Raw genomic sequence first — 13377 nt, 5'->3', positions numbered from 1 at the left:
CTCGCTCAGCTGCTTAGCAGTATGTAAACGGCTGCAGCGGCTGCGTCGAAAGCCAGCAAGACATTGCTGAGAGAACGCATTAAAGAGTCTCCTCTCTCTCTCTCTCTCTCTCTCTCTCTCTCTCTCTCTCTCTCTCTCTCTCTCTCTCTCTCTCTTTCTCCTTGTTTTTCCGCTACTCGTGGGAACGCGCACTCTCATCCCGCAGCACATGACGTCAGTCCGGCGGCCAGCACACGCCCATACCTGCGGCGCCGACGTTAGAGGAGGAGGAGGAGGAGGAGGAGGAGAGGGCCCTTTCCGGAGCGCCGCGCCGTTCCTTACCGGCGTCCCGTCCTTGCGGCAACGGCCCACTAATTCGGACTCGGATTTCCCCCCGCGCCAGTCGACCGGCCCCCGCACGGGAAGAAGCAGACTCGGAGGAAGAAATACCGGACGGGGCCACCTCCGAGCCTCGAAAACAAAAGCGCTCGCATAGGCCGCCAGTTTGTTCTGATCCGTGGCGGCCGTTCGAGCTAGCGGGTCGACATTTAGCGCACTGAACTCGCGCGAGATTGAGATTGGAAGCAGGAAGACAAGACCTTCCGGAGCCCATTTATCGCGGCCGTCTTCTTCATCGTAGTCGTCTTCGACGATAAGTGCGCGCATGTGTGCGCGCTGAGGAGCCTGCTCGCTGCTTTGCGGCCGGGATGACGAACCGGCGCGCTCCTCTTTTAACACTCGCGAGTGCTTCGTCGTCACACGTCCCGTCCGGCGCCCAATATCGTCCCGACTGGCGCATTCACATGACCTCAGGCAACGTTTAGCTCCGTGCAGTACGTGGTTGCTGGTACTTTTGCGGGAAGGAAGCGGGAAGAAAGGAAGGTGTGAAAGAAGAGACGAAAGCAGTAACGTGAAGACGAAAGAAACAAAACGAAGAAATGGAGACGGGGAAAAATAAAAAAAAAAGAATTAGAAATGTATACAGAAATCCTCTTCGTCTTCTTCCTTTCTTCTTTCGCTCCCTCCTTTATCCCTTCCCTTACGGCGCGGTTCAGGTGTCCAACGATATATGAGACAGATACTGCGCCATTTCCTTTCCGCCAAAAACCAATTATTATTATTATTGCTCGACGCCATATTGAAGAACCGAGCACAGCACTTCGTTACATACGATGTCGTTAAAGCTTGGCCTCATTTCGTCAGCGAGACGGAGCAATAGCTCAACGCGCAGGCTGTGTGAACTGTGACCTCCTTGTGAAGGGTTCACAAGGGTGACTGTCAGCCAGTTGTTTTCTCCCGTGCTTTGAAGCTTCGTTGCAAGTACAGGGCTTCAACGACAGAAGCTGATGTCATACGTCAATGCTTTTTTTCTCTCGCTTCGTGAGGCACGTGATTTCTGTTCCCTGATGCGTATTTTTCGGCTGTATATCGCAACTTCCCCGTGCTTGTAGAAAATATGGCCGGAATGCGGCGGCAAGCGAGAGAAATACGAGGGCACAGGAGAACCCGAAACTGGCCTCACGATCATTTTTTTCCCTCGTACTCCTGCAGGCTGCGCTCCTTTGTCTGTGTCCTCCACTTCAGATATAGCCTTCAAAATTTACCCGCTCCAAGATATCGCCAAAATAAATAGCTCCTAGCTTATGTCGGCGCGCAACTTTATTTTTATTTGTAACGCAAAGTGCCCGGCTGTCTCAGGGCGATGCATAATATCCTGGCGATTTTGAAAACGACGTTTCTCGACCATCTCCACGCTGAAAATAGAGAAAACGCTAAAAAAAGTGACCGAGTCGAAATCTTGCTCAAGGTGGATGGAACACACACACCCATCCATCCTTCTACCGGCGCTGCCCCCTTCCCTGCTTCTCGCTCCGGTACCTCGGGCGTCATTAGTATTCCGTTCACACTTCCGTACGCTCTTGTTTTTCCCTCTCCGAGGCTGCTGAGTGCTGAACAATGACTCTGGGCGCCCAGGCCGACACACACGCCGTGTATTGACCACGGTGGCGGTAAGACCTCCCGCAACACTGGCAACGCCACGGGAGTCGCCTTCGCGTCCAGCCTGCGAGCCGGATACATCTGTATGCCTCGAAATGCGGTTTTGCGAGAAAACGCTGGCGCGTGGTTGGCGGCGAAACGAGCAGCCAGCTAGGAGAGGGCTTTACGACCGGCGGAGGTCTTCAGCTGTGTGCTGGCTCGCGCGTTGCTTGAAAGCAAACAGAAAGGCACGCCAGGCATGCTTGCCTGCCTGGCATTTAGAGGACGTTGAGTCCGTTGTAACGCGGTTTGAGGTGTCGTGATTTCAAAGTGTTGAGGAATGTTCTCACGATCCACGCTTCCGTGGCGTGTATCGGTTAGATGATTTATAGGCGCATATTGCTGCCCATTAGGGTTCAGAGTAAGTTCAGGAAGCACAAGGACAGCAAGAAAGTAAGAGAAAAAAAAGGAAGGGAAGGGGTTGAAAAGAGCGAATGAGCTGATAAGCATGGAAAAGAATGGCTTTTGAGACACACCTCTGAAATACCTAGCTGCTTAAGGGTACCGCGTCACTCCAGGAACTTCAAAACTTAGGTGTTCCTCATTCTTGCCGCTTAGGCGAAAGGTGAGAATGCGCTGGCAGCTCTTCGAATAACACACGATAATCATTTTCCCGTTAACATGTTGTAATGCCGCAGAGCACGCCAAAGCCCCCACTCCGTTTCTAATGTTGAGCTGTTCTTTCGGGCGGAGAAGCGAATCGTCTCCCAAGACTTATTTCCCGATTATTTTCTAAGCGCATTACTGAGTCACTGAATCATCACAATAATCCAGGAATTCGTAATGGTTTATGTAACGCCGAAGCCTTTTGCGGGCAAGAAAACAGTTCGCTCACGTCAGCACGGTGAACTGCGCGCACTCTTTACGGCCAGCCTGACATGCTTATACGTAAGCACACTACGCGAACGCACTCTCCCGATGTCTGCCCGCCAGAGAACCAGCAGCAGCAGCAGCGACTTCTAGCTCGAGAGCACACACGGTGCAACGCGAAACCGCCGCCCGCGTGCGCTCACAGTTGGTTCGAGACACAAACCAGAGGCGTTGTTGTTCCACGGGGTTTTCCGCTCATCTCATCTTGCTGTTGCCGCTGTGTAGGCGGCGGCAGCTAATTTGCTCTCTCCTCAACCAGACTCTCCCCCATTCCAGGCCGGCTGCTTGCTCGGGGGGTTGACGCTAGCGGGCCAGCCAGTGGCAGGGCGCATTAGGGCGCAATTAGACAGCCGACATGGTCGGAGCGCCACCGAGCGGCGAACCCCGGGCGAAAGCCGCTGCGACTTCTGTTCTCCGAGCTGGATTTTGTCCGCGAAGCATCCGCAGCACCGCCGCTCTGACCCCGCCTTGCTTTGCGTGAGGCCCAAGCGCGCGTTAGTGCATGTGTCTACGTTTATGCTCTTCTCCGCGTAAAAGAAAACAGAAATAAAACCGTGCAGTGATGCGGGAGCTATGCAGATAAGCGCAAGCTGATCACCGCGCGAATTCACAAGGCCGTCAAACGCGTAAGAAGTGTCGAGGGTTGGCTGGCTCCGATATATGTTTATATAATGCGCGCTTAAGTGCAATGGTTAATCAACAGGCGTCTCAATTAGCCCACTAGGGAGGACAAACGCACTTCCTCGTGGACAGCTTCGCGAATTTATCTCCTGATTATACGGTTGCCTAGCCAACTCTGCGGCATCCACAGCACTGCACGGTTTTTGGCGACAGTCGTCGTACACATGTGTTTGCGCGTAGGCGGCCTCTCTCTGTGTTGCGTTCGTGTGGGTAGGTGTGTGTGTGTGCGGGAAAGCCATCTTCAGTTTCCCCCGTACTCTCCGACTCCTCAGTTTTTCGCTTCTCGGAGAGCCGACAGCACAGAGGGAGAGGAGGGTATGGGAGTTGTTGAGTCTGGTCGCGGCAATTAAAAGAACAAGCGCGAGGAGGCGCTGCCTGCTTCCCGAACCGACCAGGCCGGATCGTCGGCACTAAACTAATCTGGTCGAGAGGGCATTAATGAAGCGTCCCTTGTTTTCCGCGAGTCTGAACACTGTCATTGTTTTGTGCGCTGCGCTGGTCGCGCGCCGTCCGCCTGGATTATATCGGAGCCCAACAGCGTGCAAGCACACTGGTTCGAGCGTTTATCTGTGGAGTTGCCCTTTGGGTTCAGCTGCTTTTGGTTCAGAGGGCGCCGGAAAGTCGATTCAAAGGGCAGCATTAACAACGAAGCTCGTTCCAGGCCAAATCTGGTTGTGGGTTATTTTTCTTTAATGTGTTTATGTTCCAGTTAGCATACCGGTTTTATTAACCGGCTGAGCGACCACGCCATCGATTAATTTCTTCTAGCTTGTCTTTCAACTAAGCCGCAAACTGCAGGCGGACGCTAGCATGAATAAGTGAATTTTTGCATTTAAAGTACATTGCAGTAGTCTACAAAGTAACTGTTACATCGACTAGGGTGCAACTTTCTCATGACCTCCACCGATAACTTTTCCGCAATAATTAGTGTTTCATCGGCAGCCCAGAAAATGGTTGTTTGTGACGCAGCGACGGAATGCATGCGTCGGACCTATATGCTTTTTCCTGTGAGAGTTTCAGAAATTAAAGCTCGATTTTTATTCAGGCGTTCGCTCAAAATGGAATATTTGCTCTTTGTAACTGTGCACCCCCCCCCCCCCCCCCCCCCCCTTGCTCTTCTCCCTATGTAATGCCTGAAAAGGGCCTTTAGGGTATGCGAATAAATATATATTCGGGGCATCTGAATCAGATGCCCCTTTCTTGAAATGTGATGTCAGTCATACCAGACCAGCCAGACAGCCTGTTTCTTGTTACGTGTTGCACACTCTTTCGCGAGTACCCGCAGACGCACCGGCGACCGGGCCATAGCCGCAAGCGCGTACGTAGCCAGCCCACAGTGGGCGAGACATTTTTGGCCGGGCTGCCGGGGCGGCCGGCACAGTGCCGTGGCGCGCGCGACACGGCCCGCGAACCGAGCTAATTGTGGGTCCTCGGTGGACGGCGCGGATTTGCATCAGAAAGCGCCGGTCCGCTCTCACGCCGTCACAGCCGCGGCCCGCTAGGTGTGTCCTATTAGTATTGCCGCTGCCTCCGCCATTATTACTGTCCCGGAGGGCTATCTTTGGCCGGCTTCCCGTGTCACGAACAATCGGCGCAGGACGCGTATATATATTTATACACGAGTGGCAGAGCTCGGGGAGTCTTCTTCATTGTCTGGAAAAGGCTTCGCGAAGCAACGCAACGAGGGGATGTGGCGGCTAAGGTAGGAGACGCCACCGCCAAAATGCACGCGCTGCTGAGGGGGCGACGCTTCGACAACACCGCCCAAGTCCAGCGCACCTGCTGGAGACAGGAAGCCAATCTGGCGAAGCGATTCGTCACCAGTGAGTGGCACAGTCAGGGCAGCGTCGTGAATGCGTGTATATTAACACTCGGCTCATTTATGCCTGCGTTAAGCCGCGTTTTGAAGAGAATGCACCGGAAGCTTCGTAGCTACGGTGTTATTTGAAGATATGTACTCTCATAATCGCACTCGACTTCTTCGACTTGTAATACACCTCCTCGATGTACTGTTTGTTTCACTGTCACAATAATAATAATAATAATAATAATAATAATAATAATAATAATAATAATAATAATAATAATAATATTGGTTTTGGGGGAAGGAAATGGCGCAGTATCTGTCTCATATATCGTTGGACACCTGAACCGCGCCGTATGGGAAGGGATAAGGGAGGGAGTGAAAGAAGAAAGGAAGATAGAGGTGCCATAGAGGAGGGCTCCGGAATAATTTCGACCACCTGGGGATCTTTAACGTGCACTGACATCGCACAGCACACGGGCGCCTTAGCGTTTTTCCTCCATAAAAACGCAGCCGCCGCGGTCGGGTTCGAACCCGGGAACTCACTGTCACAATGCGAAAACCAGACTATGGACCATGCGAGCAAAACTTACTTATTTACATTTGGTCAATATCTGACGGAAGCTTTCTCATGGAATTTTTTTTTTCGAAACACCGGAACAGATTAGACCCGCGGCTCTTCTGCGCACAATAGCACGAGGTTACAGTCTGCTTAGGAATGAGATTTGCAATGCATCGGATGGCAATATACACGTTTGCTGTCATGATAAGAATCTGGCGTTTTTTTCTCGTCGGGCAACCGTCTTAGCGAATGCGATAAGCCGCCCTGGCCAGAAGTATACATAAACAGAGGGAAGGACTTACACAGCTCACACGAATATAACGGCAAGTCTATAGGGAAGACTAATACTTAAGACGGAAACGACCGCGCGTGCGCCGTCTTAGAGCTAAGCTTTATCTGAGCGGACTCAGAATGTATACCCGTGCCGAGTACAGTTGAACCTCGTTATAACGAAACGGTTTACAACGAAATAATCTATATAACGAAGAAATGACGGTTCCCCCTTTGAAGCTCGGTTAAACCGGGCTATAACGAAGTTACGTATATAACGAAGTAATCGCCGGGCCCCTTCAGCTTCGTTATAACGAGGTTCAACTGTATTGACAAAACGAAAAACCTGGGGTGCTGATACTCCAACTCATATAAAAGCAAAAGGAAGGAGGTAAGCACGTGTTGTAGATTCTACACAACACAGGATTGCGAAAGAGGATTAACTTCGTGATACCACAAGAGAGTAGACGGCTGGCTGGCTCGCGCGGCGTCTCTTCATGGCGTATGATACTACTGTCCCTCGGGTCAACCACATGCGGGTCCCTTTACAATCACTTCCTCTGCGCGCGCCGCTCGAGCCCCACGTCCAAATCATGATCGCCCGAAAAACGCAATAGCCAATCCTCCGCGCCTTCAAACGCGCCGCTCTAGCTATAGCATAATAGTGTACGGGACGAAGCCCACGCGCTCGCTTCGCTCTTGCACAGACGCGCGGAGTATCCGGCGCGTCGTCGGGGGCGTCCCGTCGGCAGAGGAGGCCGGCGCACGCGCGACGCGTCAACGCGGGGGCAGCAGCGCCTCGGCCGCCCGGCCGGAGGCGACAGGTGGTCGTTAGCACGTCACGCGGCGAAGCGGAGAAAGGGGCAACACCTCGCGCGGGCCATGGTGCCGGTGCTTGGCCGTCTTCGCACGGCCACGGATGCTGCTGCTGTGTTTGGTTTGCAGGAGTTTCGCCGCGTCCGTCCGTCCACGACCGGCATCGGCAGAGTTCCGCCGAGAAGGTGCCTGCCAACCCCGAGCGCTGGCGGTTGAAAGAAGTGCGAGGTTTCTTTCTTTCTTTCTTTCTTTCTTTCTTTCTTTCTTTCTTTCTTTCTTTCTTTCTTTTGGGCCCGACGTCGTGAGCTGTCTTGTTTGAGTTTCTTCTCCACGCCTAGTTCGCTCGCGAGCTCGTGGGAGTTTTAGGCACCGCCCCGATATTGCACGGAGCGCGAGAGGAAGAGTTGCCGCGGCGGGCATCGCGTAGCTTGCCGGGCGAAAACGTGCTTTTCAGCGTCGAACGTGTGCGCAACGAGCGCATTGCGGCAGACGATGCGAAAGAAAAAGATGAAAAGACGGGAACGGTTTCGAGCGCAGAAAGCAGATCGAATTCTGTGGTGCACCTGTCGGTGAGGAATCTTTTCCTCGGGGTATATGTGGGTGGTTTCTGAATCGCCGTCGAACTAACCTTACGTCTTGAGTTCTGTTTTTCTGTTCTTCGCAAGCATTGCGATTTGTAAAGAGCGAGGGCGTGAAAACCGCAGCCACCATCACCATGAAATAAAAGAGAAGGCATTCGTTTCTACGAAGTACGTATAGGTATGAAGAGTGATACATTAGCGAGCAGAAAGCAGCAGGCCTTTTTCACATTCGGAACGACACTGTCAGCTGAGATTGCTGTCATTGTATGCCAAATAGTGTGAAGCAATTTTAACAGGCAATCTAAAAAAACAATAAGGAAAATTTCGGTCGAAACCGCGAGCTGGAATCATTTCCCGACTTGAGCGCAGACTTGCTCCCCCCCCCCCCCCCCCCCCCCGTCCGTTTTAAAAGCAAGGCTGTTTTTCGTACTTATGCGTCCCGCTTTCCTTCCCCTCCTCTGTTTTTACGTTTTCTGTATTATTGTTGGTCTACCCGCAGCCACGCCAGGAATCTGTCGCAAGCTCGACGATGGCAGCGCCTCCTGCTCGTGTGGGTGTGTGCATAGTGGAAGAGTGTGATGTTTTTACTGCACATCAGATTCTCTCCCTCTCTCCTCATTTTCACCGCACTCGCCCCGCGCGCTATGCGCGGTGTATTTCGCGTCCCAGCATTGAAACTCTGCCAAGAAGAGCCCGGCGATCGACCGGCGTGCGGGAGCTCTGCAGGCGCCTATAAATACCACGCGCTGTTGCCTTGTCTCACTTTGTGACCGCGCCGAGACGCGTGCCTGCCGGTTTCTTGGAACCAGGTTTCCGTGCGCCGCAGATATCATCTTAATCTTGGCTCTCGAATAGCCGTCCTCGTGTTCCTGAGGCGCCTCCTCTGAAACTAGGTCGGTTTATCAACATCATCCCGGCTCTGCAGCCACCGCTGTACAAAGGCTCCCTCTTGTGTAGTGGTCTCCATTTAATCACGGTCATCACGGGCTCGCCAAACGACGCCGTCAACGTCACCTTGTTTACATTCTTCTTTCTAACGTCGGAAACGATTAATTTTTCCTTCGTTCGCCTGGATTCATAATTTCTTCCTGAACCTTTAAAGCTCTGCCGGTTTCAATAAAATTTCAGTCGTTAGTCAGCGCCAGTCCTGTTGTTTCTGTCTCCCTCTTCTGTCCTGTGTTTTGCGCTGCACTGCTTTTACTTAAGAAACTTCAAAAGTGTTCTAGGATTCAATCTGCTAGCTTTGACGAAAAAGGCCTTGCAATGGCGATAAAACGTCCCGGCTGGGATGACGCGCACCTAATTTTTATTGTCGCGATGTCGTTTAGGCTGTGGCCACATACCACAACCTTTCAGGAAAGCTATTAAAGCGAACGTTTTGTTAACCACGACGCTGCAAACATATATTTACTCCGTGCGGCTGTTCTCGCGCTTTCCGTGCCACAAGTTCATGGACATAGTTATTGGGTTGCTCATATATACCGCGCATTCAGCTATGCTTCGTCCACAAGATGCAGGGATCTGAATTCTTCCCGAGTGTTCCAATAGCGCGGCGCTCCCGAAAGCGCTCGCGAGCCGTGTGACGTAATGGGATGATTCGCGTCCCAACAGAAAGCACACCCTCACTTCCCGTCTAAGGGTTGCTCAGGCCACCGACCGCTCAAGAGATCACTCACGCCCCAGAGAACAAAAAGGAAAAAAAAAAGGAACTCCAGCTAGGCAGGGTGCACACGCGAGCACAGGCTCAACGTGTTAGCGTTATTACTTTGTTATGAGGGGGAAAAAAGGAAGGGGGGGGGGGGGTCGAGAACGGGGAAAAGGAGGTCGAGAGAGAGGGTGGGGGCTTCGAATATTGAATCAGGCCAGTAAACCTGGTTAGAAGGCGCGTGTTTATGCCTGCCGCGAGGCTCGCGCTCGAGGCCAATTAGCCGGAGCCGGGCGAGAAAACGAGCAGGCCACGGGCTAGTGGATGGGAGGTGGGGGAGCGCGCTGCGGGACGGCTGCTGCGGGATCCTCTCTTGTTGCTCCTCGTCGGAGCGGCGCCTCGCTGCCAAGGAGTTCGCGCAGGCCCGCCGAGCATGCTCCCGTTCCTTCCTTCCCTCCCCCTCCTAGCCTTCTGCTCCTCCGCTCTTTTTCCTGACACGGCTAGAGCCTCCGCGGCTCGGGGGACTCCCGAGGCTCATCACTGATATGCACGATGGCAAGGCAGATAAGAGGCAAGCTGTCCGCGAGGTTCAGCACCGCCGGGATCCAGCTCTCTCCTTCTCAGCCTCCTCCTCCCCTCTCGAGTCCCTCCGCCACAGGTCGGAGCTCGTTGGGCGAGAGCCCTGAACATAACGTCCCGGTGTCTAGGGGCGCCGTATGTTGAAAACGATGGCAGCATGTGCCCGGTACGCTGAGTCTGTTTGGGATTGCCAGTAGTTGCCTTTGGATTTCTCGCTACAGGAGAAAAGATCTGCTGGGCTGGCTTAGGCCAAACAAACAGTCGATTCTTCAGCGCCTTTTTAACATTTAGTAGAAAAAGTCCAAATAGAAACGTGTGGCGACGAGGAAATTGATGCGTAAACTGTGACGCTTTTCATTATTACTTTGAACATACTTATCTGTGCGGCAAGTTTCAGGCACGCACAGTGTTGGGATTTGAAGGCGCGGGCTCCTTTTCCATGCCATGCACCCTAGAAAGCCGAGCACCAGACCGGGGGAATGGCTTGTACCCATTACAGCATGACCGGTGGACAACCGGCGGCAGTGGGAGTCGAACCCACCACCTCCCGAAGCCGAGGCGGGTGCTCTACCACGAAGCCACGGCTGCGGTTTCAGGGTTTGAGCAGCGCTTAGCGCTCTTTCGTTTCATCACAGCACGTCTTAAATGCGCGGACGCTAGCAGCGCTTCGAAGGACTCAACAAATAGAGCGTGCATAATAATCGGTAATATACGGAGTGCATTAAGCTTACAAAGGGCGTCCAAACTGAATGTAGAGGGATTACACAATACCGAGTAGTGAAACAAACAGCACAAGACCCTGAGGGCATCGTGTGGTCCCCCAAAAAAGATCAGATCCGGTGAGCAGCCTGCAGGATAGAAAGCTCAAAAACGGCAGATCCCGTGAGCAGCAGTTATAAACCGGAGATTTTGGTTAACCGGGTTATAAACTACAGATTTCGTGAGCAGTGAGGGGACACGTAAACACTGCCGATCCAATGAACAGCAGTTTGATACTCAGAAACAGCTGATTAATGAATTAATGACAACTAATGAATCATCTCACGCAACCGGCAGTTTAAAACCTTGGTCATTTAGTACGTACCCTTACTCCGTTGTTCATATTTGAGCTCCCTCGTCTATAAATTTTGTACGAACTAGGACCGCAAAAAGTTCTCCCAAGTCAGCAAAAATTTAGCAGCTGTTAGCCCTTCTGGCACACCCGTGGGCGTCGCACCTGGAGCCGATCTCAGGGCGGCGCTATAGAGCGCGTCTTCCCGCATCGCGTCCTGAACAGCGGGAGCATCAGCAGAAGAGCGCGCATGCAGGGCACAGCGCAGCCGCTGCTCTGCTCTGTCGGGGCGAACGACGCCTCCCCGCTGAGGTAAATGCGGCAAATGTATATTAAGCTCCCCGGCGAGATAGCGATCGCGCGTCTTCACGGGATGGTCGCCATCAGCGTCTTCTTGGCCGCTGCCGCCGCCGCGCGGGGCCTCGCCTCGCGTAGCGTCGAGGGCAGCGAGCCGGAGTGAATGCTGTCTCGCACTTGTCCGAACCGCTTGCACGCGTGAGCGGTGAACAGTGGATAGTTTTCAACGGTTAATAGAGGATACTGCGCTGAGGGGGCCAGACAAAAGAGATGCGGCGAACAGGGGTAATTGTTAACGATTATAAGGAAGGAAACTGCCCTCAAGTTCAAAACAAAGGATAGTTAGCGAACAGTGGGTGATGGTTAATAAACCCGCAGGGCGGTTACGAGTTTGTAACGCGGATGTTCAGCGTTGGGTGACACTGCAGAAGGGGGGGATATCAGAAAACGGGACTTAGTTGAGAGGCGATGGGGGAAGCTAGCGTTTATGTGATCGATATGCTTGAATAATTCTCACGATCTCCAGATCCAGACTTCTAGATGAGGGGGGGAGGGGGGGGAATATTTTAACCTGCGGACGACCTATATACCGCAAAACAGGGCTAAGACATAACAGCCCAGGCTGATAAAGGGAATGTACGGGACAGAAGGAAAGAGGTAAAGATGGGCAAGGGTAGACTTACGACCGGGCTTTACTGAAACAAGGAGCCTGAGCAGTCTTGGAACATTTCTAATTAACGGGGCCCTGACCGCGTCCTTTTAAATTACTAATAGATTTTTAAGCCCTAGAACAGTTATGCAAGGCGGCTAATGTTTTACGCCAGATGACAGAGCACGGATTGTGGCGATTACTACACGCGGTGTTGGTCATGCATAGGGAAAAAATGTGCGAGAAGATGAACAAGCAAGTATATTCCACGTCCCATTCTCCACGCTGCCATGACCGGGCTGTGCAGAAAAGAGGGTGTAGAGTACCACGACACGACACGGCACACTTCTGGCGACGCGACAGGGTTCAGGCAGATTTAGCAAACCCTGCCGCCATGCCCGATATCGCAGAGGCAGACCACGGTCCAGACTCTCATCCCTCTCATCAATTTGGATTTGGAGTTGGTTTGTACACTACTGTCATAAGAAGCAAGCGGTAATTTTCCTTTGCGTATTACATAACTGTCATAAGAGTTAATATTACTTCGCTTTGCGTGTTACGTATAGTGAACATCAGCGCTTCACTGTTCCGCACGAATCTTCATCCTGTAGGAATATTCCCGCAAGTAGCGAATGATCACACGAATATTCCATTCGTATTCGATTCGGCCCTTTCACCATTAGATTCACATTCGATTCGATTTAAAACTACACTATTCATATTTGATTCGATAGCAAAGCTTAAACTTATTCCTATTCTATTCAGTTTCGTGAAATCACTATTCGCACACCCCTAGAGCTGCAGACCACCCAAGTATTATAACAAAGCCTCCTATAAGAAACGTAGCCGTCTCTGCACAGTCGTGCTCAGAAAGCATGTGCAGGCTACAGACGCCCGACTCTCCGCAAACGCGCATACCACGCGAATCGCGGGACCACCGGGTTATTCTGAGGAGCGCAAATTTTGCAACCGGCTTCGTACAATGCAGTCGCGAGAGGAGAGACACAGCCATACAACGTCCGAGTTCATGGACCCCAGACATTTCCGAGATTTATTGCGTTTTGCTCCCTCGAATTTCGTTCTCATCTGGCAGGGAGCGAAGGAAGGAAGGAAGGCATGCAAGGTGGGCCACGTGGGGCAGGCATGACATGCTGCGAATGCACACAAGCAAGCGAGCACGACGCGCTGTTTGCCAAAATGCCGAGGGCCCACCACCAGTGCGGCGCTGCGCCTTTTGTTCGCTTGCGGCAAAGCAGTGGCACCAGTGGCGGGAGACTATGGCTCCAGCAAAGGAGCGCGGTCCTCTCTCTCCCTCCCTCCCCCTCTCCCCCTCCCAAGGGTTGCCAAGCACACACACACACACACACACACATGGCCTGCCGCCAGGCAGAGCGAGCCTCGCATGGCGCAGCGGCGCCGTGGCCCCTTGGCGAATTTGCATCAGAAATGCCTCTGGCCAGGTGGAAAACAAAAGGCCGCTCCAAGCGGTCGCGCGTGACCACATGCGTTGCTGCGTGCGCGCGATGCTGAACGAACTGCGCGTGTCGGGGGGGGGG

At 52.8% G+C, this 13377-nt stretch overlaps 1 protein-coding gene across 1 annotated transcript in view; it reads right to left on the bottom strand.

Moving 5' to 3' along the window:
• LOC144097637 (uncharacterized) overlaps positions 1 to 13377 on the bottom strand; it is a 149874-nt gene that overhangs the window by 35808 nt on the left and 100689 nt on the right. Inside the window, exon 3 of the mRNA XM_077630290.1 lies at positions 11246 to 11420. Within this exon, the coding sequence (XP_077486416.1) occupies positions 11246 to 11420 (175 nt within the window). The remainder of the gene's footprint in view (positions 1 to 11245; positions 11421 to 13377) is intronic.

This window comes from Amblyomma americanum, chromosome 7 (genome assembly GCF_052857255.1).
Source record: "Amblyomma americanum isolate KBUSLIRL-KWMA chromosome 7, ASM5285725v1, whole genome shotgun sequence".
NCBI classification, from domain to species: Eukaryota; Metazoa; Arthropoda; class Arachnida; order Ixodida; family Ixodidae; genus Amblyomma; species Amblyomma americanum.
The sequence above is the reverse complement of the archived record's forward strand: the minus strand, read 5'-3'. Positions and strand labels throughout refer to the sequence as shown.